At 37.3% G+C, this 26,599-nt stretch overlaps 1 protein-coding gene across 2 annotated transcripts in view; it reads left to right on the forward strand.

The window, feature by feature from the left end:
- The window catches only part of HIBCH (3-hydroxyisobutyryl-CoA hydrolase), a 106,347-nt gene that overhangs the window by 61,926 nt on the left and 17,822 nt on the right, over window positions 1-26,599 (forward strand). For both annotated transcript variants that reach the window (XM_028122555.2, XM_028122564.2), the window contains 5 exons: window positions 7,309-7,387; window positions 14,006-14,151; window positions 16,977-17,063; window positions 21,815-21,873; window positions 22,578-22,659. In XM_028122555.2, coding sequence (XP_027978356.1) covers window positions 7,309-7,387; window positions 14,006-14,151; window positions 16,977-17,063; window positions 21,815-21,873; window positions 22,578-22,659 — 453 coding nt within the window. The remainder of the gene's footprint in view (window positions 1-7,308; window positions 7,388-14,005; window positions 14,152-16,976; window positions 17,064-21,814; window positions 21,874-22,577; window positions 22,660-26,599) is intronic.

The following is a 26,599-nucleotide window of genomic DNA, read 5'->3' on the forward strand; positions in this document are numbered from 1 at the left end:
GGTCTGAATTCAGGGCATTCTAACTCCTAGGGTGTAGCATTTGGGGGCTCAGTTTGGCAAGCCCTAAATTCCATTATTTGTTCCCTTAGCAAGGAGGGCTTAATTCAGTCTGTTAAACTCTGTTCAGATCTTCACCCTCTTAAGATCACCGAGGTCAGGCACACCTGGGTGGCTCAGTTGGTTAAGCATGTGACTTTTGATTTGAGCTCAGGTCATGATCTCAGGGTGGTGGGATAGAGCTCTGAGTCGGGTGCTCTCTCAAAAAAAAAAAAAAAAAGTCAAAAAGATCACTGAGGTCAGATTCTGAAAATTTTATTGACCTCAATCGACTGTAGAAAGATAGTTTATAAATATTTGTTTGAAACTCTCAGTTTATAACTGAATATGAAGCTAGATGAACTGAATTAATGAGTTCCAAAGCATACAGTATGACAGTAGTGCTAAAACTGAGAAACTGTGGGAACAAACCTCTATCTGAAATAACTCTCTTGTGTGATATTGTCAAACATTTAAAAATGTTTGGATCTGTGCAAAAAAGTAGAAAGTCCTAAGAGGGGAAAGAGACAAAACCATAATCCCAGGAGAAGAGTTAACATGCTTCTTTCAATAATGGAGCAGACAACTGCTCAGTGTAAGTGTGTGTATATATATATATATATGTATATATATATATATACACATGTACATATATATACACACACATTTTTCATGCATACACATAATTTGAACATTGTCCAATAAACTTGATTCAATTAACATGTACTCAGTAATTGCAGATATGTTCATTTCATGTGTGCAATGGTACATTTACCAAAATTGGCCACAGAATTAGTCTCAACATAAAAGGATTAATCTTACAGACTGTTCTCTGGCCCCAGTGGAATTAAGCTAGCAATCAATAATAGTAACTAGAAAATTCTGAATGTTTGGAACATATATTTATGGCTGTGCCTTGAGGGTAGGGAAGGATTACTTTTTTTTTTTTTTAAAGATTTTATTTATTTATTTGACAGAGACACAGCGAGAGAGGGAACACAAGCAGGGGGAGTGGGAGAGGGAGAAGCAGGCTTCCCGCTGAGCAGGGAGCCCGATGCGGGGCTTGATCCCAGGACCCTGGGACCATGATCTGAGCCTAAGGCAGACGCTTAATGACTGAGCCACCCAGGCGCCCCGGGAAGGATTACTTTAAATAGTACATAAATGCACCATAAACAAAATGACAAATTAGACTTAAAAACTAAGAACTGTGCATTCCAAGACATCCTTGAGAATGAAAAGGCAAACCATGGACTGGAAAATAAGTCTTGGAATGCATATATTTGAGAAAGGAATCCTATCAAGAAAGTATAAAGAATTTCTACAGTCCATACAAAAATCCAGTGGAAAAATGAACAATAGATGAGAGTAGACATATTACAGAGATATCCAGATAACAAATATAACAGAACAATCAACTGCATTAGTCAAGGAAATGGAAATTGAAATCACAATGAAATACTTACATATACTCATTAAAATGGCTAAAATTATGAAAGACAAGTTCAAGTATTGGTGAAGATGGGGAGTAACAAACTCATATAATGCTGGTTTGAGTAGAAAATTGGTACTACTGCTTTGGAAAATTGTTATTTTTAAAAGTTAATTGAATTAGTTTCCTTTGACCCAGTAGTTTTACTCCGTGGTATATACCCAAGCATAATGTGTGCACTTATGCACCAAAAGACATGCATGAGAATGGTCATTGAATCATTATTTGCAGTAGCCCCAAGCCAGAAAACCTAACTAGCTTTTTACTGTAGAATAGATCAATAAGTTATTTGTACAAAGGAACGCTGTATGTTGAAAAAAATTGCTGCACACAGCATGAATGAATCTCCCATAGAGTTGACTGAAAGATAAATAGTATATACTCAATGATTCTAATTATATCAAGATAAAATCAGAAAGCATAAATCTTGGGGCACCTGGGTGGCTCAGTTGTTAAGCGTCTGCCTTCAGCTCAGGTCATGATCCCAGGATCCTGGGATGGAGCCCCGCATCAGGCTCCCTGCTCCGTGGGGAGTCTGCTTCTCCCTCCCCCACTCCCCCTGCTTGTGTTCCCTGTCTTGCTATGTCTCTCTCTGTCAAATAAATAAAATCTTAAAAAAAAAGAACGCATAAATCTTATTTTGTTGGAAGTCAGGATAGTGGTTGCCTGAAGGATGGAAGGAATGATGACTGACAGGCACATAAAATAATTTCTGATAATTTTTATCTACATTTTGGTTACATGAGTGTGTTAACTTTGGGGTAATTCATTGGACCCGTATACTTACCATTTGCAACTATTTGTATATTTTTGAATGTGTATTATATGTCAATTAAAATTTTTTTAAAAGCCAAGAAGGTGTGGTTCATATATACAGTGGAATATTACTCAGCCACAAGAAAGGATGAATACCCAACTTTTACATCAACATGGATGGCACTGGAGGAGATTATGCTAAGTGAAATAAGTCAAGCAGAGAAAGTCAATTATCATATGGTTTCACTTATTTGTGGAACATAAGGGATAGCATGGAGGACATTAGGAGAAGGAAGGGAAAAATGAAGGGGGGAAATTGGAGGGGGAGACGAACCATGAGAGACTATGGACTCTGAGAAACAAACTGAGGGTTCTAGAGGGGAGGGGGGTGGGGAGATGGGTTAGCCTGGTGATGGGTATTAAAGAGGGCACGTTCTGCATGGAGCACTGGGTGTTATATGCAAACAATGAATCGTGGAACACTACATCAAAAACTAATGATGTACTGTATGGTGACTAACATGAAAAAAAAAAAAGCCAATGTGGCAGACCTGAGTGCAAGTGAGGGAAGTGGAGAATGGTAAACTCCAAGATCAGGGAGCTAGAAAGAGATCAGATCATGGCCTTATCAGCCACGAGGAGGAATTTTGGTAATATTTTAATGTAATGGGAAGTCACTGGAGAATTTTGGGCAGGACAAAACCTTAACCGAATGACACTTAATAAGCTTACTTGGCTGCTGTGTAGAGAATGGATTGTGGCAAGGATAACAGGAAGAGGGACTAGCCCAGGCAGGAGATACTTGTGACTTCAATGAGGGTTGTAACAGTGGAGATGTGAACAGTGGCCCGATCCAAAGTATATTTTGAGGTTAGAGCTGTAAAGACCGGTTCATAGATTAGATTGGGAGATCAGAAAGAAAGAAGCTGATGCTGAGGTTTTTGTCCTGAGAAGCTGGGTGAATGGTGGTGCTGTTTACTGAGGGAGCAGCACATTTAAGGAGATACCAAGAGATTTACATCTGATGTATGAACATTGAGAAAGATATTAGATATTTAAGTGGAGACATTAAGTAGGCAGGTAGATATAAAATTCTAGAGAAATCAGGATAGGGAAATGATTTAAATCATTAATGTTATGGTGCTTAAGTTCCTGGACTCTTGGAAGACATCATCTAGGAGGTGAATGTAGAACGAACAGAGTGCAGGTGAAGTGGAGTAGAGGGATGACACCTGATCATTGGTGGGGGCAGATCAACATTTGGAGGTCAGGGAGAAAAGAAAGAGCAACTACTAAGATAGAAGGAAAACCAGGAGAGTATGGTGTCTCAAAGTCAAGCGAAGTGTTTCCTGAAGTAGGAACTAAGCAACTCTGCCAAGTGTTCCTGAGATATCCAGTTAAAGGAAATGAGATTTGAATAGTGGGTTCGGTAGGATGCAGGGAGAGTATTTGAGGAGAATTAGGAATTAGAACGACATCTTACATTTGGGAAATAAATCTATGTAGTATAACCATTAATACAATGAAATTTGAAGACTTTGAAGCCGTTTTAGTCTAGCAAAGGGTACCAGCTCAGGTTAATGGTTAAAAAGTATGTAACATTAAATTTTGAAAGTTTCAAGGGGGACTTATTGTAAACAACCTGTAATGGATTCTTTTATATAAGATACAAAAATTATATCTGAATCTGCCACGAAGGTGCTACATCCTTTTCAGTGCTGATCAGCATTTATATTCTTAGTACCTCGTGCAGTGGCTTGCATTTTTTCCAGCCTTCCTCTTTATTAAAAGGTTTTTAAAATTGGCTCTTAATGGTACTTGTGTCAAGCATCTCTTATTCTGAAAGCTTATTTTTAATAAATTCTTCCTAAAATCTTGAAGTGTTTGATTTCATTCATTTTATCAGCTATGGGTGAAACAAAATATTATGTAATACAAGATAAAGAACTGAATCAGTGAATATAGGATCTGTAGTTTCTATGTCAAAGAATATGGGGCTCATAAATTTCTCTTTTGGTTTCAGGAGGTAGATAAAAGCCCTCTATAGAGAAGTTGGGCTGTTAAGTGGTTATCTTGTCAAACAAGGAGGATTTCAGAAGATGTAATGGAGTGACTTGTCTGGGATGAGCAGTGTTAGCAGGAAAAGGCATACAAGGCAGCTTATATTGTGTGATGCTGAAGTATGACAGGATGTAGATCTGGTTCTTATTGAAAATGTAGCAGGAGACTTTTTTAATTGAAAAGAACATGGACTCAGATCTGGAAAAGAGAATGGAGCAGTTATTAGACAAGTGTGGGGATCAAATGGGAATCCATAGATAAAAACTGGCAGCATTGCTTGTCTTCCTGAAAATTGAACTGCAAGCTATTTCTGCTGTTTTTTGTAGGTTTGCTTTTTTCTCTGTCCTGTATGGGCTGCATGCAGCCTTCTCAGTTTATTCATCATCACCCTGTATAATTTCTGCTTTAACTTGGCTGTCATGTCTTCTTTGGCTCAAATTTCAAATGACCTTTAAGCTTTGGCTGTCATTGACTCACAGCAGCCCACCGTGTCTTAGTTTAAATACCTGAGAGTGAGAATCTGGTCTAACGTGCTTTTCTTTCTCTCCCTTTGCTCCCTGGGCCTTACAGCTCTGGTTAGCCTCGATTGGCTACCCTTGGGTGCCCATCCCTAGTTCAGCAACTGCTCAGGGAAGGGCAGCGTCTTTGGGTAGAGAAAGGGCAGTGATGGGGCAGACAGTGGCCTTCTCTCAGTGTGTCTTCCTCACTTTAAGATTGTATGATTAATTGAAATTGTAAAGGCTTGGAATTTTGGAGAAATGGCATGAAGGCACTATGGTTGTTGGAATAAGCATGGCAAGAGTAGTGGTAGAGATAGAGTAGAGGTAGCCTGGGCCAGACTATCTAGAGCCTTGCATGCTATGAATAGAGTTTGAAGTGTGTGTTTGTGTCTCAGATAAATATCCACATTTGTTCAAATATGTGTTAGAGATACATAAGGAAAAATCTGAAGTGTTACATACCAAATTAATAATAACTGTTTCTCTGGAAAGAGGGAGGAGACTAGGATTGGGGTTGTGGTCAGATTTTACCTTTATATGTAAATATTTGGTAAAGGGGGATATAGTCATTCCTGTTTGTGGAATTCAGAGTTAATTAAAAGAGGTAGGAGGCAATGACCAGAGGAGTATGGTTTGAAGCAGGGTCAGTCTGTGAGGCCTGGAGATCTACCGACTATGCAGCCCCAGGGAGGCAATTCTGAGCCCTAGGACTCAAAAGAACAAAGTTGGAAAACTGAGAATCTAGTCCAACTCTAAGTTCTTAGCAAGACATTCCTGAACATTAATAACTTTGAGCTACAATGTGACAAACTAAAAGTTAGAATATGAATCAAGGACCTCTAAAATAATGTAATAAATTAATACTAAAACTAGTAATGCTCTCTTCATTAAAATTTTTAAGATTTCATAATCTTGAAGTATATACAGTCAAATTTGGGTCAGTATTGTCAGTTGAATGTGTCATAATAGAATACCTATAACATGATATTTGCCTGTACGAAGAATATCAAACACTGTGGTTTTAACTTATAAGTGTTGACACCAAAAGATGTAGGTAGTGGCTGAAGAATTTTATTCATTTTCATGTTTATTTACATGGTCTTCTAAAATTTAAGCTTAGCATATAGTATATAAAATTTATAAGAAATTGCATGTGTGTTTTAGTGTTTCTTAAGAGGGTTTTAAAGTTTTAAGAACTTTTTTTTATTATTATTCTTAAATATTTTATTTTTAAGTAGTCTCTACTTAACCCAACATGGGACTCGAACCCACAACCCCAAGATCAAGAGTCACATGCTCCACTGACTGAGCTAGCCAGGTGCTTCCCCACCCCCATCCTTTTTTTTTTTTTTTTTTTTTTTTTACAGATTTTATTTTTTAAGTAATCTCTACACCCAATGTGGGAAGAGTTTCAAGAACTTTTAAATGGCTGACCTGAGTATGAAAACACTTGAAAGAGTTGAAGAAATTGTAATGAAAGATTAGAAGAACCAGATACAAATGAGGCCCTTTCTATTTAGTTAATTCTTACAGAACTCTGAAGTGCCTGATACTGCCCCAAACACTTTATACGTTTTTAACTCATTTAATACTATGCTGACAAAGATAGACTACACTGGTTAAAAAGGATCAAGAATGAGAAGAACTAAAACAGTCTAACAGAAGTTCTGAATAATGTGAAAAGAACATAACATAGGAAATGCTTGTTACAGTGTGAGCATTGGTCTTAACTGGATACTTTGTCATCACATGTATACCTCTTATTTCATTTTATTCAAATATGTTTTTTTCAAATATGTTTATTCAAAGGTGACTATTAAGTTTTCCCTTTTCAGTGACATGCAACAAATTAGAGATAGAGACTTTCAGCCAAATCTTATTTTCTAAAACTTATGTTTAGTAACCAGTTTTTAAGAGGTGTATGGTTGGCCTTGTTAAATGTTGTATCTGAGAAAAATGATGTTACTAATGTTATGAACTGTGTAATAATGTGTAATAAATGATGTGTAATAAATGATGAAATTTGTGAATAAATGTATTACTATTGCTATTCAAAGCCACTGAAATTAGCTAGAATGGCTTGGTTGTGCTCTTTTTGATGACTGGTTCCACTGGAGACAACACTCAGTGGTTCTGGGAACAGTCACTGTTTTATAATGCTGTACTGGACTTGAAATGAGAGGGACTGGGGGAAGAAGACATTAAGCATAACACAAAATACTGATTGAAAACATCTTAGCTAAAACAGATCTATTCCCGATACCAGGGATACACATATATTTTTTGTCTAGTACTCCTGAAATTATGTGTTTTAGGGTTTTTCTCCAGTGTGTCTCCTAAAAGAAGTTCTTGTAGAATATAAAGATAGTTTACTTGGTTTAAAATGTTTGTGTGTGTATGAGTTTGCTTATATATATATATTTTTACAGTATTTTTAAACAACTTTTTGCCTTATTTTCCTAGGGAGTTGGTCTCTCAGTTCATGGGCAATTCCGAGTGGCTACTGAAAAGTCTCTTTTTGCGATGCCAGAAACAGCAATAGGTAAAAACCCTCAATTTCTCATAATCACATCTAGAACTATCTTTGGATGCATTTCAGATTACACTGTCGTTAAAGAAATTGATGGAATCTTGCTGAGATACAGCAATGAAAGAATTCTTAAAAAGAAATTAGGAAGGTACCTGAAAGTTATATTAGCTCAGTAATTGTATCGGAAAACACAAAAGAATATTTAACTGGCAACACTAACACACTGGTCATTAATTTTAGATAAAAGATTATTAGGAGAAAATAGTCTTGTTTTCAGATCTATGATCCATTTTTATTTATTTATTTTTTTTTTGAGAAAGAGAGAGTGTGCCTGAGTTGGGTGGGGAGGTGCAGAGGGAGAGAGAATCCGAAGCAGGCTCCATGCTCAGCTTGATCTCACAACCTTGAGATCATGACCTGAGCCGAAATCAATAGTTGGCCACTTAACCGACTGAGCCACCCAGGTGCCCCCATTTTGAAATTTTTGTACATGGTGTGAAATGTGGATCAAAGGTATAGATCAAATTTTATTATTTTGCACATGGAGATATAGTCATTCACACACTACATTTTGAAAAAGCTGTTGTTTCTCCACTGATGGCTTTTGTCCCTTTATATGTGTTATATTGGTGCCAACACTACAGTCTTGGTTATTGTTGCTTTATTGTAGAAATCAGGTAGCAATAATCCTCTCATTTTGTTGTTTTCCCCAGGTTGTTTTGGCTATAAAGATCCTTTGTATTTCTATATGAATTTTAGAGTCAGCTTGTCAATTTCAACTAGATTTTGTAAAGTTGAATTTCCTTTTTATTTGTCTCAAAGAATTTTTTAAAATTTCTTTCTGATTTCTTCATTGTCCCATTGGTTATTTAGTAACATGTTACTTAGTCTTCATGTGTTTGTGGGTTTTTTTTTTCCAGTTTTCTTCTTGTAATTGATTTCTAATTTCATACAGTTAAGGCTTGATATGATTGTAATTGCCTTGAATTTATTGAGACTTGTTTTGTGGCCTAACTTGTGATCTATCATGAAATATATTCCATGTGCATTTTTAAAGAAATGTTCTATTTATATCTACTAAGTCCATGTGGTCTAATATGTTGATTTTTCGGTGTGGATGATCTATCCATTGATGTAAGTGGGGTATTAATGTCCTGTATTATTATTGTATTACTTCATTTAGGTCTGTTAATATTTACTTTATATATTTAGGGGATTCTGTGTTAGGTGTGTAAGTATTTATAAATGCTATATCCTCTTCTTGGATTGACCTCTTTATCGTCATGTAATGCTTTTCTTTGTCTTTTGTTACAGTCTTTGTTTTAGAGTCTGTTTTGTCTTACATGAGTATCACTACACCAGCCTTTTCTTTTCCATTTGCATGGACTATCATTTTCAGTCCGTGTGTGCCTTTAGATCTGAAGTGAGTCTCTTCTAGGCAGCATATAGATGGATCTTTTTTTTTAATCCCTTCAGCCACCTATGTCTTGATTGTAGCATTTAATACATTATGTTAAAAGTAGTTATTAATAGGTAGGTACTTATTGTCATTTTGTTAATTGTTTTCTGGTTGTTCTTGTAATTCTTCTCTGTTCCTTTCTTCTTGGTGTATTGCCTTGTGGTTTGATGGTTTTCTTATGTTTGGGTTTCTTTCTTTTCATTTTTTGTATATCTGTTATGGGTTTTGGTTTGATGTTACCATGAGGTTCACATATATCAACCTGTATATATATATATATATAACAGTCTTTGTCTTTTATGTATATATATAAAATATATGTATGATATGATATATATATATCAGTCTGTTTTAAGTTGATAGTCACTTAAGTTCAAGCACATTCTAAAAGCCCCACATTTTTACTCCTCCCCCTCCTTTTGACGTTCTATTTTTACATCTTTTTATTTTGCGTATCCTTTTTTTTTTTTAAGATTTTATTTATTTGACAGAGAGAGACACAGTGAGAGAGGGAACACAAGCAGGGGGAGTGGGAGAGGGAGAAGCAGGCTTCCCGCTGAGCAGGGAGCCCAATGCGGGGCTCAATCCCAGGACTCTGGGACCATGACCTGAGCTGAAGGCAGATGCTTAATGACTGAGCCACCCAGGCGCCCCTTGTGTATCCCTTGACTACTTATTCTAGTTACAGTTGATTTACTATTTTTGTCTTTTAGTCTTCATATTAGCTTTTTAAATGGCTGATCCCCCTGCCTTACTATATATTTGCCTTTACCAGTGAGATTTTTTTCTTTCATATGTTTTCTTATTTGTAGTTATAGCCTTTTTTTTTTTTTTTCTGCTTAAAGAAGACCCTTGAGGCGCCTGGGTAGCTCAATCAGTTAAGGATCTGCCTTTGGCTCAGGTCATGATCTTAGGGTCCTGGGATCAAGCCCTGCATCAGACTCTCCACTCAGCGGTGAATCTGCTTCTCCCTCTCCCTCTATGATATCTCTTGCTTTTGCTGTCCCTCAAATAAATAAATCTTAAAAAATAAAAAAAAAAAAAAAGACCACCCTTTAACATTTCTTGTAAAGCTAGTTTAGTGGTGATGAACTCCTTTAATTTGTGTGGGAAACTCTATCTCCTCTTCAATTCTGAATGATAGCCTTGCTGGATAGAGTATTCTTAGTTGTAAGTTTTTTCTTTTCAACACTTTAAATATATTCTGCCACTCTCTTTTGGCCTGTAAAATTTCTGGGGAAAAATCAGCTGATTGTCTTATGGAGTTTCCCTCTTATGTGACTATTTGTCTTTCTCTTGCTGCCTTTAAGATTTTTTAAGTTTTGCTGCTTTTAATTATTATGTCTTGGTGTGGGTCTCTTTGGGTTCATCTTGTTTGGGACTTTCTTTGATTCTTGGACCTGGATGTCTGTTTCCTTCCATGGGTTAGGGAAGTTTTCAGCCATTATTTCTTCAAATAAGTTTTCTTCCCCTTTCTCTCTCTTCTCCTAGGGCCCCTATAATGTGAATATATGTACACTTGATGTTTTCCTAGAGATCTCTAAAGCTACCCTCATTTTTTAAAATTATTTTTTCTTTCTGCTGTTCTGATTAGGTAATTTCTACTATTCTGTCTGCTAAATGCTGATTTGTCCTTCTGTATTATTTCAGTGATTCTTCAGCTCTGGTTCTTATATTTTCTAACTCCTTGTTGAAGTTCCTTTATTCTTAAGTGCAGTGAGCATCTTTATGATTATTACTCTGAACTCTTTATCAGGTGGTTTACCTGATAAATTACTTATCTCTGTTTCATTAAGGTTTCTTTCCCTCCCTAGGGTTTTATCTTCTTTTGTTTGGAACATATTCCTCTGTCTCCTCATTTTGTTTGACTTTCTATGTGTGTTTCTGTGAATTAGAATAGCTACCTACCTCTCTTAGTCTTGAAGGAGTAGCCTTGAGCAGGAGCATCCTCTGTATAGACTGGTATGCCTGGCAGCTTTGGCTGGTTGGAGCTGGAGCAGAGATGGGCCATGAGTATGCTGCTCTGGGGTTACCTTGACAGGACAGGTGGGGGGATGGGGTGGGCGCCTTCAGCAGATAGCTAGAATTCATGTGGGCTAGGGATCTGTGACTTGCTAGGGCAGCCCTATAGATTGACTAGAGTGCCTGGACCCTGCTCCTGTCTGCACTGTGAAGGTGGATTGGGTTGGGGGGAACGGGGGGTGCAATGTGAAATGTGATGCTTGTTGGCATCTCTGACCCCAGAGAGTTCCAGCAGTCCCTTGCCCATTTGGTGGATGCTGCAGGGTTAGTAAGTGGATTTTCTTCACTTACATTCTAATTGCTCTTTAAACAGCTGTGTTTGTTTTGTTTTGTTTTTTTCCACTGTACCCAGAGTCGGTGAGTCTGTGCAGGGGCCCCTCAGTGATATCCCTCCTTACTGTAAGACATCACATTGGGAGTGGTGTTCCTGTGGTTACTGCCTGTATCTCTGTCTCTCCTGCTGTTGTATATGTGGTTCCCCCTATCACTTTTTGTGCAGAAGCTGTTCAATTGGTTCTCAGTTCTTTTTCAGCAGGAATTGCTCTATATGTAGATGTAGATGTGGTGTATCTGTGGAAGAAGGTGAATTCAGGGTCTTCCTAAGCCACCATCGTGGACTGCCACCTGAAGTACAATTGATTCTCTATTGACTTTGTCTCCTGCAAACTTCCTAAACTCATTTATTAGTTCTAGTGGATTTTTTTTTTTTGTAGATTGTATTAGGTTTTTTTTTTTGTTTGTTTAAATAATTACATTATTTACAGATAAAGTCACTTTTACATTTTCCTTTCCAATCTGGATACTCTTTATTTTTCTTGCCTTATTACACTGGGTTAGAACCCCCAATACAATGTTGAATAGAGGTATTGAGAGTGGGCATTCTTGCCTTGTTCTTGATCTGAGGGAAAACATTCAGTCCTTCAATTAAGTGGGAGGTTGGGTGTAAGTTTTTCATAGGTGCCCTTTATCAGGATGAAGATGTTTTCTTCTATTTCTAAATTGCTGAGGGTTTTTATTAGGAATGGATTTTGAATCTAAAAAGCCAAAACCTTTTCTGCATCAGTTGAGGTGATTATTGGTTTTTCTTTTTTAGTTTGTTAACATGGTGAATTGCTTTGCTTCATTTTTTTAACATTAAACTAGCCTTGCATTACTAGGATAAATCTCACTCTGGCATGAGGTGTTATACTTTTTATATGTTGTTAGGTTTGATATACTAAAATTTTATTTGGAATTTTTGCATCTGTGTCCATGAAAGACATTGATCTGTGGTTTTCTTGTAATGTCCTTGCTTCCTTCTGGTATGGGGGTAATGCTGGCCTCATTTTCTGGAGGAGTTTCTGTAGAATTGGTATAATTTTTTTCTGTGTTTGGTAGAATTCATCAATGAAGCCATCTAGACCTGAACTTTTCTTTGGGGGAAGGTTTTCAACTACAAATTTAAAGTCTTTAATATATGTAGGGCTATTCAAATTATCTCTTTCTTGCACAAACTTTGGTAGGGTGGATCTTTTAAGAAATTTGTCCAATTTATTAGCATCCAGTTTTTCATAAAGTGAAAACTTTTATGGGGGACACAATTCAGTCCTAACAGGGACTTATCAGCATATAGATGTTATCTAGAGCCATAAGTGCTAAGGAAATGTGTGTGTAGGGATAGCCTAAGATCAAGCCTAGGCACAGCAGCATGTAGAGGCCAGGCGAAGGAAGCAGACCCAGCAAGGGGGAATGGAAAGAAGCAGCCATTGAGACAGGGGCAAAAAAGAGAGAATGTAGTACCCTGGAACAGAGGAACATATTTCAGGACAGAGTGTGTTTTCCCTTGGGCAGAGTGCTGCTGAGGCTGTGGGTCAGGTAGTATATAGTGTAGAATGCATGTAGAGTATAGAATGTTGGGGAACCGAAAGAAGAACAGACGGGCTGGAATGTAGTAAATGAGTAGTAAGAGATGTACTTGAAAAAGTGATTGGGGGCCTTGAAGACTTTGATAAAATGCTGGTTTTAATCTAATAGAAGTAGTTATGGCATAGTTTGAAGCAGTAGAAGGCAACACTCTTATCAAGATTTATGTTATGAAAATGATCACTGACTATTGTATGGAGAACTTTCAGGAGAAAGAATCAATAGGTCATAGTCACTGGTGTGTGTTAAAAGGGTGGTGTGAGAAGAGGATGTTAAGACTGGATAGTTGTGCACTTTTTGAGGTAAGTGATACTAGGAGACAGATGATGGGAGTTGGGGGAAGTCATTAATTCAATTTTAGACCCATCTTGTTTGAGGCGCTTAGAAATATTTACAGTAGAATGCTGCTAATTCTTTCAAGTCTAGGAACTTTTTGTCAAGTAGAACTGGAAAGAATTTGAATGCTTGTATTTTTATCTCAATTTCATTAAATGAAGCAATCTTAGAATAGATATCTGGATTTTAAAACTAGAGGGTCACAATTGGTTAAGGAGCTCTTAAATACCAAAAAGTAATGTACTGGCAAGTATTTGCATATATGCTATTTTCAGTTGTTACCAGTAGAGAGAATAAGGGAATTAAAAAAAAAAGATGGCTAAGAAAAGAGTAGATGCAAGTGATTTTATTAGGTATAAACATTCTTGGTGTAGGACTAAAGGTTATTGCATCACTTTAAATATCTTGAATGTTAGATAATTAACAGAATAGACTATGATTTGAATGGTAACGAATTTTCACATAATATAGCTTTAGATTATGCATATTTTTTCTTATTTGAAAGAAAATTTTTTATTTAAATTCAATTAGCCAACATATAGTGCATCATTAGTTTTTGATGTAGTGTTCAATCATTCATTTTCATTGTTTACTATTTCAGAGATTATTAAAAATAGTGATAAGGAAATTTTAGATAATATTTAATGAGTACAACTTATATATAAAAAGTTATGCCATCAAATACTTTATTGACTTCTATAGAAATGAGGCATGAAATTTTTGAAAAATACTCAAGTCAGAACAATTTAATAGCAAGTCTTTTGTGATATTGATTGCATTGGAAAGTACTTAGTAATATTTTTAGTATAGATTCAAATACTAGAGAGAAATGGCCATTTGATCTCAAGTAAAGAGTTATATTCATCTTTTTAGTTTGAATCATTATCATCTCTTTTCATTATTTAATACAGGACTCTTCCCTGATGTGGGTGGAGGTTATTTCTTGCCACGACTTCGAGGAAAACTTGGTTACTTCCTTGCATTAACAGGATTCAGGCTGAAAGGAAGAGATGTGTATGCAGCAGGAATTGCTACACATTTTGTAGATTCTGAAAAGGTAATTATTTGGATAATTGCATTTTGTGTTATTGGAATAACTCATGTTGCACGGGAAAGCAGTATAAGTGGTTGAGATCCCAGGCTTTTGGTTAGATGTGGGTCTGAATCCGGGATCTACTGTTTAAAGTTGTGTGACCTTTGGAAAGATAATTAAGCTCTCCAATCATGTTTCCTCATGTGCAAAATGGAGATAATTATGTCTGGATTCAGGCCTGTTTTGCCTGGCACCTCCAGTGAATATTTTTTCATGAATAGTTACACTTTGGTTAAAAAAATACCTACTTTAAAAAAATCTAATATATAAGAATCTAAATTTATATATAAAAAGATAGGCTTTTATTTTACAAAAACATTTTTGAAAGTTTCTCTTGGTTGTGAGTTTCCCTACTAGTGTGTTTAAGAGTTACATTTTGTAAAATATGGTCTTAAAAACTTTTCTAAAGGCTGTTGCAAGGGACACATATTACTTAGCTTTGTCTTTTTTTTTTTTTAACAGAAAATTTAACAGTTTTCTTAGCACAGAATAGCACAGTGGCAAAGAATGTACAGACAGACAGCTTAGGTTTAAATACTAGCTTGAATTTAGCTTCTTTATCCCCTAGTTTGCCCATTTCTATATGGGGATGGCAGTTCCTACCATAGTAGTTGAATCTTTTTGTGGTCAATGTAACAGAAAATCCAGTTCAAGGTGGCATTGCCTCAGAATTTCCAGCAAGAAATTTGGGATTTATTCTGCTTCAACTGGGAGCTCACTCTCCTTGAACTGGCTTATATTACCCTTGAACTCATGAGCCAGTTAACCTACATTAACTAATCTACCTTGCTAATGTGTTCCATATCTGGAAGTATGGGGTGAACTTAGCTTTCTAGGAGGAAGCACATAGATCTCCAAATGGATATCTGATCTTGAGAGAGGGACGTTTTGGGATAGGAGGAGGAATGTTACAAAAAAGTATGAGAACCTTCTATCACATTGCTTGAAGTTTCAGATCTTTCTCCAAGTTAGGGGCATCCACAGTCACACTGAGTAGGTGTCTGTCCCATCCTTCCCGTGAGCTGTAAGAGGAAGCAAACATGAGACTCCCATTATGTACTCTGGAGGGACACCCTTTGTTAGAGTGGAATTTAGTTAAGGATGGGAGAGCGTGCTGATCCACAACTTAATTCCCTTCTTTGTCAGCCTGCTCAGTAATAATTTCTACAATGTGTAGACTGCCATTCACAGGGCCTGTACAGGATAACAGAAATGAGTACGGAATATTGGGGTTGAGACTAGAGGTGGGTACAAAAGATAAAAGGTAAATAACCATCTGTCTCATCTGACAAAGTAGAATATGAGAAGTGTAACAAAGAATATAGAGAAAGTACTCAATGGATTGAAAGGAGAGAAAACTTAAAAGGCTGGAAGTTTTCTCATAGAGATTGCAGTTCAGCTGGGCCTTAAGATGAATATTGTCACGAAAAGGCATTCTAGATGGAGGAAACATGTAATGAGCAAGCCAGTGGGCAGGAAAGCTTAGCTATGTTTTGGAAACAGTAAAAAGTCCCATTTGGCTGAGCACAGAATAGTATGTGAGGGATATAGATGGAGATTAAGTGTGGCTATATTATAGAGCTGTGCACTGACCATAGTAACCGTTAGTCTCATGTGGCAATTTTAGTTAAAATTAATTGAAATAAAATTTATAATTCAGGTCTTTGTTGCAGTACTGCATTTCAAGTGTTTAATAGAGAGAAACAAAGATGAATGTCTCTCCTCTTTAGTTTCTTCCATCTTTATCTAATTCCTTGCAAGGCAACATTTGCTGTGTGGGAATGTGTGTGCATTCAACTTCAGAGAAAATTTCCTTCACTGATTCAGCTGAAGAGAGCACATCATAATTTTAAGACAAGTATTTTTAAAAAGAGTATAAGGTTTCTTTAAAAGAAAGTCCTGGTGCAGCCACTCTGGAAAACAGTTTGGAGTTTCCTCAAAAAGTTGAAAATAGAGCTACCCTACGACCCAGCAATTGCACTACTGGGTATTTACCCCAAAGATACAAATGGTAGTGATCTGAAGGGCTATGTGCACCCCAGTGTTTATAGCAGCAATGTCCACAGTAGCTAAACTATGGAAGGAGCCAAGATGTCCATCAACAGATGAATGGAGAAAGAAGGTGTGGTATATATATACAATGGAATATTATGCAGCTGTCAAAAAACCAAAATCTTGCCATTTGCGACGATGTGGATGGAACTAGAGGGTATTATGCTAAGTCAAATAAGTCAATCAGAGAAAGACATGTATCATATGATCTCACTGATATGAGGACTTCTTAATCTCAGGAAACAAACTGAGGTTTGCTGGAGTGGTGGGGGGTGGGAGGGGTGGGGTGGCTGGGTGATGGACATTGGGGAGGGTATGTGCTATGGTGAGCGCTGTGAATTGTGTAAGACTGATGAATCACAGACCTGTACCTCTGAAACAAATAATACATTATATGTTAAGAAAAAAAAAGTAGGAAGGAAAAATGAAGGGGGGGAAATCGGAGGGGGAGACGAACCATGAGAGACTATGGACTCTGAGAAACAAACTGAGGGTTCTAGAGGGGAGCGGGGGAGGGGGGTGGGGGGATGGGTTAGCCTGGTGATGGGTATTAAAGAGGGCACATATTGAATGGAGCACTGGGTGTTATACACAAACAATGAATCATGGAACACCATATCAAAAACTAATGATGTAATGTATGGTGATTAACGTAACATAATAAAATTTAAAAAAATTTAAAAAGTCCATGTTTATATTGGGGTTCAAATCTGTTTTCCTTTTTTTTCCTCTTTTAGTTGGGCATGTTAGAAGAAGATTTGTTAGCCCTAAAATCTCCCTCAAAAGAAAATATTGCAGATGTCTTAGATGCTTACCATGCAAAGGTAATCTTGTCAGTATTCTAACTTCAGATTTTAATTCATGGGGAAGGGGAAATGACTGAAAAATTAGCAGTTGGTGAATGTTATAGTTTGTGGATATAAAGATGCTGGGATTTATTAACTTGAAAGCTTGATGGAAGGTCAGAGCTTCAGAATTGTTAGGATAGCCATCTAAGAAGATGACTTCTTTGCCGCACAAGAACACAGCTTATCTTCTCATTGCTGGTGAATTTCAGCGTGTAGCTTTGTGATTGGTCTTTGCAACGGCTTTTTGCAATGCACTGTGACATTTCTGTAATGGATGGTTCAATGTTGACACTGTTGAGCTGCTAAAGTGAATCTCTGATGCATATCTAAATATAATGATAAAGTATGTTGCATAATGATAAATTATATATCATATATAAGATAAAGTATATATTGTTCACTTTTAATTCCTGACTTATGTTGTGTAATTTAAATTTTCTTTTAAGAGCCAAAAATCTATAAAAATGTTACATGATGGGATGCCTGGGTGGCTCAGTTGGTTAAGCAGCTGCCTTCAGCTCAGGTCATGATCCCAGAATCCTGGGATCAAGTCCTGCATCAGGCTGCCCACTTAGCAGGGAGCCTGCTTCTCCCTCTACCTGCCAGTCCTCCTGCTTGTGCTCTCTCTCTCTCTCTGACAAATAAAAAATAAAATCTTAAAAAAAAATGTTACATGACTTCTGATAAAACATGACGGGTTCAGTATATGCTCCCTTCTAAAACCCCACTAAAATTGTAATAAAAGAATAAAAAAGGCACAAATCCACAAATAGAAGAGGAGACAATGGCAGGTATGAGATGTCAATATTTTGGAAGCTTGAAAACAGAAGGACGAGGGCAGCTACTTTAGATTTGAGAACACTGAAATATCTTATCCTTTAGTAGGGGAAGCCAGGAAGAAGCAAACCAGTTTTTGCTCTGTACCCCCTGTAAGGTACCAGAGTCCCCTGAAGACTGGGATGTGGAGATGGGCAGAAAAACAAGAAGATCCCTGCAAACTTTTATAAGGTGCAGTTAGGCCTCCAGAAGTCTCCCCTCTGTACCACCAGTCACCCTTCCATAGTTTGGCTGAAGAGTAGAAATTTACTACTTAGGTCAAATCAGACAGACCTAGCTGATCTTGGGGGAAGGCGAAGTGAAGTGCTCTACTAAAAAGAGGCAGAACATACTAAGTAGGAAGACTTCTAGCTTCTTTTCCTAGTTAGCTTCCAGACTATTAAATATCCTCTATCTTAGTTTGGGCAACTATAACAAAAATACCATAGGCTGGGTGGCTTAAACAATAGAAACTTATTTCTCACAGTTCTAGAGGCTGGGAACTCCAAGATCAGGTGTCAGAAAATTAGATTCTTGGTGAGGACCTGTTTCTGGTTTGCAGATGGACTTCTTTCTATATCCTCACACAGCAAAATGAGCTCTCTCCGGTCTCTTCCTACAAGGTCACTAATCCCATCATAAGGGCTCCACCCTCTTGACTAATTCCCTCTCAAAGGCCCTACCTCCAAGTACCATCACTTCGGGGATTAGAGTTTCAACATGAATTTTGGGGTGACACAAACATTCAGTCAATAGCACTATCCCACTCCTAAGCAGTACATTCGAAGAAAAAGGAAAAAACCTGTAGATGTTGACATTTGAGGACATCCCCCGCCCCCCAACAACGAAACATCCAGGTCTTTGCTTAATTTATAATGCATCAGACAATTGACAGTCCTATAACTGTGATCAACTTTACACATAAAGCTACTTAATTTTAGAACTTCATGCTAAAATTTTTTTATGCCAAGTATAAAAACAAATTGGTCAAAACAAAAAAAGCACTTGAAGCAAGCAGTGCAGGGAAAGGAAACTTGAAAAAAGAAAGAAAAACTGTAATTGTTAAAACTGTAAATGTTCAGGTAAGAGGAAAATATTTCATCTGTGAAATAAGAACAGATGTAATATAGTAGTCAAAGAATAAAAAAGAATATGTTAACAAAAGGGAAAAAACCCACAACAAATTAGATTAAAATTGAAGGTTGAGGAAAAGTGTAAGAGGGCAAAAAGGATAATAAGATGGAAAATGGAGAGAAGGGAACATTAGAGACCTATATCTAATTATTAGGAATTCATAACAGAGAAAAAGGGGAGGAAATATTTAGAAAGATAGTATAAAAATTTATTCAGAACTGAAGAATATGAATATGGATTGACAGAGCCTCTGAATACTCAGTGCAATGAATATGAACACAGAGGATTTCATCAGATTTTGTCAAAGCATTTGACGGTCTCTCATGTTGGGTAAATATAGCATGGATTAGAGTGGGTGGGAGTTGAAGGGCCTTACCAGAGAGTTCTGCTAATTGTGTGGGTATTAGTCTATAGATAAAGTCATCTTGGCCTTTTTCAGCTTTTTTTCTCAGTGATTTGGGTGAGAATGTTGACAGCATTTTGATCAAATTGATTTGAAACTAAGAAAAAAATTAGGTAAAAGAATATGGATTAAAAAACCCCTTCAAGTTTAGAGTGATCTGTTTAATAGTATCAGTGTGAAAGGTAATAAATGTATGGGAAAAACACTCCCTGTGTTTTCTCATACTACCATATTCACAACATTTCTGACACCAGATGTGTGGGTTTTCTACACATCAAGCAATTCAATGCGACACCACCTGGGTGTCCTATAATTCATTTCGGTGGTGACACTATCTACCTGGAGTTAGCATCAGATCCCACAACCTAAGCTCAGTCCCACAAGACTGACCCCACTTCAGATGCCAGTCACAAGTCCTAGCTTGTTACCTGTACTTTTGATTGACCATAAATTGGGGTTCTCATGACCCCTTCCTTGGGTTCGATAATTTGCTAGAATTTCTTACAGAACTCGGAAATACTTAATGTTTGTTGGTCTATTACAAAGGATACAATAAAGGATATGAATGAATAGTCCAATAAAAGGTACACAGGGCAAGGTCTGGAAGGGTCTCAAGCCCAGGAGCTTCTGTCCCAGTGAAGCTGGGATGTACCACTCTCCCTGCTTGTGGATGTGTTCATTAACCTGGAGCTCTCTAAACTCCATCCTTTTGGATTTTTATGGAGGCTTTATTACATAGTCACTATTGGTTAAGTTATTAGCTATTGGCGATTGAGCTTAATCTCCAACCCCTTTTTCCTCACTGGAGGTAGAGGGAGGGAGGCGGGAGATGGTGGCAGTGTTGGGACCGGGGGGGGGGGGGGGGGGGGGGGGGGGGGGGCTTGATTAGAAGGTGGGACTGAAAGTTCTACTCTTCTAATCACTGGTTGGTTCCCCTGGTGACCAGCCCCATTCTTAGGAGCTTTCCAAAAGTCACCTCTGTTAACATAACCGTGATGGGAAGGGGCTTGTTATGAATAACAAAAGGCCCATTTCACCTTAATTTTGGGACAAAAGACCAAATACAACATACAACAAAAGATGCTCTTTTTAAAGAAATTTCAAGGTTTGGGGTAGCTGTGAGCCAGGAACAAAGAACAAATATATGGGCAAAGACCAAATATGTATTTATTATTTTATTTTTAAGATTTTATTTTTAAATAATCTCTGTACCCAACGTGGGGCTCAAACCTACAACCCCAAGATCAAGAGTCGCATGCTCTACCAACTGAGCCAGCCAGGTTTCCCTGTATTTCTTACTTTATTTCTTATTTTTTTAAACTTTTTATATCTGAGCTTTTTTTTTTTTTTTTAAAGATTTTATTAGAGAGAGAAAGAGATAGCTTGAGTGGGGAGGAGAGGGAGAAACAGACTCCCCACTGAGCAGAGAGCCCAACATGGGGCTCAATCCCAGGACCCGGGGATTGTGACCTGAGCTGAAGGCAGATGCTTAAACCAACTGACCCACCCAGGCACCCCTGTATTTCTTATTTTAAATCACAGGATCACAATAGAGAGAAGTGAAAATTTTGAATTTCAGTCCAAAGTGCCAAATTTATAAAGTACAGCATGGGAGAAATGTAGCCTACAAAAGCACTGGTTTAAAAAAAAAGATAACATAATAGAACTGCCCGCAAACTAACTCAGACTTAGTCCTATTAGTAAAAGGGTTATATCCAAACAAACAAGGATATGTGGAGTCCTGGTGCACTTGGCTACGATTCCAGTCATACCTAGAGCTAAAGTGTACATTCCACACTTGGTCAACTGGAACTTGTGCATAAGAGGGACCTGATTGTGAGGGGACACGAAACTGCACTCTGTGAGAAAAGAGGTGGAAGCAGGATTCACTAGAACTATAAACATGAGAGGACTGATTTGGCCCAGAATTAAAAAAAAAAAAATCCTAATTATAGTTATTTGAGCACTGTGAGTTCCTTCTCAAGCTACTGCTTTCTCTCTCTGGAGGTCAGTGCTACACAGATATCAGAGATGTGGTCGGAGTTTTCTGTATCAAATGGAAATTTTGGCAGGATGACTTCTCGGGTCCCTTATAATCCTTAATTCATTGCCATACTTTAAAGATGTAGCATATATAATAATATATAAATAAAAATAACGGAACATATTTTGCCTTTGGCACTTTTAAGAACTAGTCTGGAATAACACCATCTGAATTTTGAACATGTGGTAGCTATTTATAAGACTGTTGGATATAATTTGACTGAAAGTGATAATCTATCACAAAGTGTATCATTAAATAGGATGACATTTTAAAGGATTTTTAGATTTGGGTTACTTCAAGTGAATTACAAGATTTTTCTTTTTTAATCAGTCCAAGATTGATCAAGACAAGTCTTTTATACTTGAGGAACACATGGACAAAATAAACAGGTACTTAAAGAGAGGTCTCAGTACATCTATTCTTTTGGAAGGACTATATTAAATTGAATTTGCTAACATTGTAATTACATTATGTTTAATGCACTGAATTTGAGATCAGATAGCAGAGTGCTTTTATTTTTTCTTTTTAAAGTAGCTTCTCGCCTACTCCTTCAGGGGGGAAATAAGTCCATTATACTGAAATAATCTATCATGCTGATTCATTTTAGTGCAAAAAAACTTTTTTTTTTTTGATGGGAAAGAGAGGCTAGAAAATAACAATTATCTTTTATCTTCATAAAGTCATTTTTTTATGAACGTCTTATGAAGCTGATCAAAAGTTTTTTGTGCAGTGGTTTGAGAGATTGATATACTGGCTTAAGGAACAGAAGAGGAGGATAGAAACTATTGGAAAATAAGACAACTATCTCTACATTTTAGAAGCATCAGTTTTTCACAGTTAAGATATTTATTTATATGTAATACATACAAGAAAGCATAAGAGAAAATTTAGGCTTTATTTTGCCTTAATAAAAGCAGACTGCAAACACTTACCCAGAGAAGCAAGGTTTTATTTCATCATCCTGTAAAAAAGCTTGGAAAAGTTTTCATTATTGACATGGAGTTTGGGGAAAGCCTGTGTTTAGATTCATTGCTATTTTGGAAAGAAGAAATCGCTTGCAGATTGGTGAAATCATGTGTTTCCTTTTTTATAGTTGGTTCTCGGCCAATACCTTGGAACAGATAATTGAAAATTTACAGCAAGATGGTTCATCTTTTGCCCTAGAACAGTTGAAGGTAATATATGGATCATTTCTGTCCTGAGTGTGGTGAATCCTTGTGGTAAGGAAGCCTCTTTGAAGCCTCTTGTGTCAGAACTCTGGTGGTGGTGACAGAGACCACTGCACAGGTTTTTTGTTTTTTTTTTCTCTACTCAGTTGAGCCCCAGAAAGCATTTTCACAAAACCTTTATCTAAACCCAAGTGCCTTGTCTACCTGCTGGATGTTGACAGCAAAGCTGAGCTGTTTTTAGGTCCTGTGACTGTAACAGAGAAAGACTTAAGGAGGCATGCCTCATCTCCTGGGAGTCCTCCTTGTCCTGGGGAGAAGCATTTAAGGACGTTTTTATTAGAAGGGTTGGGTTACTGGAGTATAGTCTTTTTATAATATATTGCAATTCAATTCTGCCATTAATCTATAAATTCAATTGAATATGCAACAGATCAGTATATGGTCTTTCTAAGCAGTAGGTTTAATTAAAAAAAAAAAAATGATCCTTTTTAAACTGGTAAGAGGCCCCATCTGTACCCATAGCTGAGGTTTAAGCAGTGCTTCTCAGTGTTAGGCACACTTTGATGTTTCTATGATGTGACTCAACTGTAACAGCAAAACAAAGCTGTTTTTGTATAAAGGAGTACACGAGTACTGACATGCTTGGAACTATAAGTATGAGACTTGGAATATTTCAGACTTCTACACAAAGGAGAGAAAAAATTGTGTTTCCTTTTACTTTATAGAAAAGGTGTTAATAGCTTGTCCTTATCTGATAGTATTTTTTAGTTTATAGGTATAATTGTCACATTTCAGTTGTCAGAAAACTTAGAAAAATTTAAAGTTTGACCTGTGAAGATGAAAACACTTCCCCATTGTTATATTGTCTCTTTTTCTCTCTTTTTTTAAAGATTATATTTATTTGAGAGCTGCTCTTGCACATCAGGGTGGGAGGGAGGGGCAGAGGGAGAGGGAGAAGCAGACTCCCCACTGAGCAGGGAGCCTGACAGCCCAAGGGGTGGGGAGGCTCCATCCTAGGACCCCCTGACCTGAGCAGAAGGCAGACACTTAACCACTTAACTGACTGAGCTACCCAGGCACCCCTCCCATTGTTAACTATATTCTTAAGGTGGAAATCCCAAATTAGTCTCTTAGGGCCTTATTTAGTAATTAGAATTCTATTAACTTTCTTTTTTTTTTCTAAGATTTTATTTATTTATTTTGACAGAGAGAGACACAGCAAGACAGGGAACACAAGCAGGGGGAGTGGGAGAGGGAGAAGCAGGCTCCCCGCTGAGCAGGGAGCCTGATGCGGGGCTCAATCCTAGGACCCCAGGATCATGACCTGAGCTGAAGGCAGACACTTAACGACTGAGCCACCCAGGAGCCCTGAATTCTATTAACTTTCAAGGATAGGCATAAATTAAAGTAGATAGACCAGTCATATGTTTTCTTAATTCACAATAGTAAATTAATGTGAGTCTTAACAGCTTTTAGGAATGCTCGCATAAATCTAGATAATCATTTTATATTTCAAGGATTCTGATGTTAAACTGGTTCTCTTGTTTCCAGAGCAATATAGAAACTAGTATTCCTGTTTTTTTCCCCCTGAGCAATAGGGCCCAGTTAAGTATGAATTTAGTAATTTCATTTGAGAATAGTCATGCAGCACATTACCTCATACCTGTATGATGTCACTTTAAAGCAGTACAGATATGCAAGATGACGTACTATTTTAAAACCACTGGCCTACCTCAGAACTGAGGGATAGAACTCAATTTTCTTTCAATATTCTCTCTATTCCTCTGGCACTATGTTTATTCTGCATCCTGAAGAGGGTACCTGGCAAGCCACCCATCACAGCTAGGATCACTGTAGGCTAGGATCACTGTAGGCACTCTCCTCAGAAGGACACGTTTTGATTTTTATTCAGTTGATCTGTAGCTCAATTGTGGCTCCAAAATATTAGTATCTGCTGGGAACAACATGATGTGAGGATCAAAAAATCCCCACTGAGGTTTCCCTGATAGAGCTTAGATACAGGGTTCATTTTAATTATCTCAACCAGAAACATACATCAAAAAACAGCACTGAAGGAGAAAATAGCTTTTGGTGCCTCAGTGAAAGGTTTGCAGATCAAATGTTTGGACAAATTTTTGAAAAGATTCTAATACTTGTATCAGTAAGCTTCTAGGATTGCTCCTAACCCCTATTGGCCTTTCAGGGACTCCTGTCTTCCTTCTGTAGGTCCCAAGGATCTAGTCTTTTTATGGTCAAGTTGCAACCATCTACTCTGTGTATAAGGGTTCCTTTCCTCAGTTGCCCAAGGGGAAGGACATAATCTTTTCAACATATTTGCTTATCATTAAATAAAAACATACTTTTTTTTTTTTACCCCTTCTTTAGATTTCTAAAGTTTTCACTGCTAATAACTATAGGATAGCATGGGTTAAAAAAATAACAAATAAAAAAATAACAACTCAAATTCTTTACAACTGATGCAATTTTCATAGTACCTTAGTTTATGGCTTCTCATGTCCTTTCTTAGATTTTCTTTCAAAGTTCAATACTTTTTTTAATGGTTGTGGTTGAAATTCCTCTAATCTGCTTTTAATCCCCCTTTTGGTGTAGGTTGTTCATGATGCCAGACAATCCATGTAAGTTATATGGGCAATTTAGATGTCGCAATGCATAGCTCACATTAGGGAAAACTTAACCAAAGTCTCCATTTGCTGGTGCTCTTGTGTGCATGTATGCACGTTTTAAATTGTGGTAAAATACATGTAAAATTTACCATCTTTACCATTTTTAAATATATAATTCAGTTTTGTTGAGTATATTCACCTGGTTGTACAACCAATCTCCAGAACATTTTCATCTTACAAAACTGAGTGAAACTTTATACCTGTTAAATAACAACTCCCCATTTCCCCCTTATTCCAGTTCCTGGCAGCCACTGTTCTACTTTCTGTTGCTATAAATTTGACTACTCTGGATACCTCACATAAGTGGAATCATACAGCATTTGTCCTATTGTGATTGACTTCTATCACCTAGCATAATGTTTCAAGGTTCATACATGTTGTAGCATGTACCAGAATTTCATTCCCTTTTAAGGCTGAATATTCCATTGTGTGTTTATACCACATTTTGCTCACCCGTCGTTGATGGGCATTTAATTTGGGTTGCTTCTATCTTTTTGCTTTTGTGAACAATTCTGCTATAAACATGGGTATACAAATATCTCTTCAAGACCCTGCTTTTAGAGCCAAGATGTCCATCAGCAAATGAATGGATTAAAAAGATGTGGTATAAATATACAGTGGACTATTATGCAGCCATCAAAAGACGAAATCTTGCCATTTGCAATGACATGGATGGAACCAGAGGGTATTATGCTAAGCCAAATAAGTCAGAGAAAGACATGTATCATATGATCTCACTGATATGAGGACTTCTTAATCTCAGGAAACAAACTGAGGGTTGCTGGAGTGGTGGGGGGGTGGGAGGGATGGGGTGGCTGGGTGATGGACATTGGGGAGGGTATGTGCTATGGTGAGCGCTGTGAATTGTGCAAGACTGTTGAATCACAGATCTGTACCTCTGAAACAAATAATATATGTTAAAAAAAAAAGTAGGAAGGGAGAAATGAAGGGGGGGAATTGGAAGGGGAGACAAACCATGAGAGACTATGGACTCTGAGAAACAAACTGAGGGTTCTAGAGGGGAAGGGGGGTGGGGGGATGGGTTAGCCTGGTGATGGGTATTAAGGAGGGCATGTATTGAATGGAGCACTGGGTATTATACACAAACAATGAATCATGGAACACTACATCAAAAACTAATGATGTGATGTATGGTGACTAACATAACATAATAAAATTAAAAAAAAAAATCCTGCTTTTAATTCTTTGGGATATATACCAGAATTTCTGCATTATATGGTAATTCTGTTTTTGTTTGAGGA

Source organism: Eumetopias jubatus, unplaced genomic scaffold (assembly GCF_037043125.1).
Source record: "Eumetopias jubatus isolate StellerSeaLion01/CBP00866 unplaced genomic scaffold, mEumJub1_p1.0 scaffold_3, whole genome shotgun sequence".
NCBI classification, from domain to species: domain Eukaryota; kingdom Metazoa; phylum Chordata; class Mammalia; order Carnivora; family Otariidae; genus Eumetopias; species Eumetopias jubatus.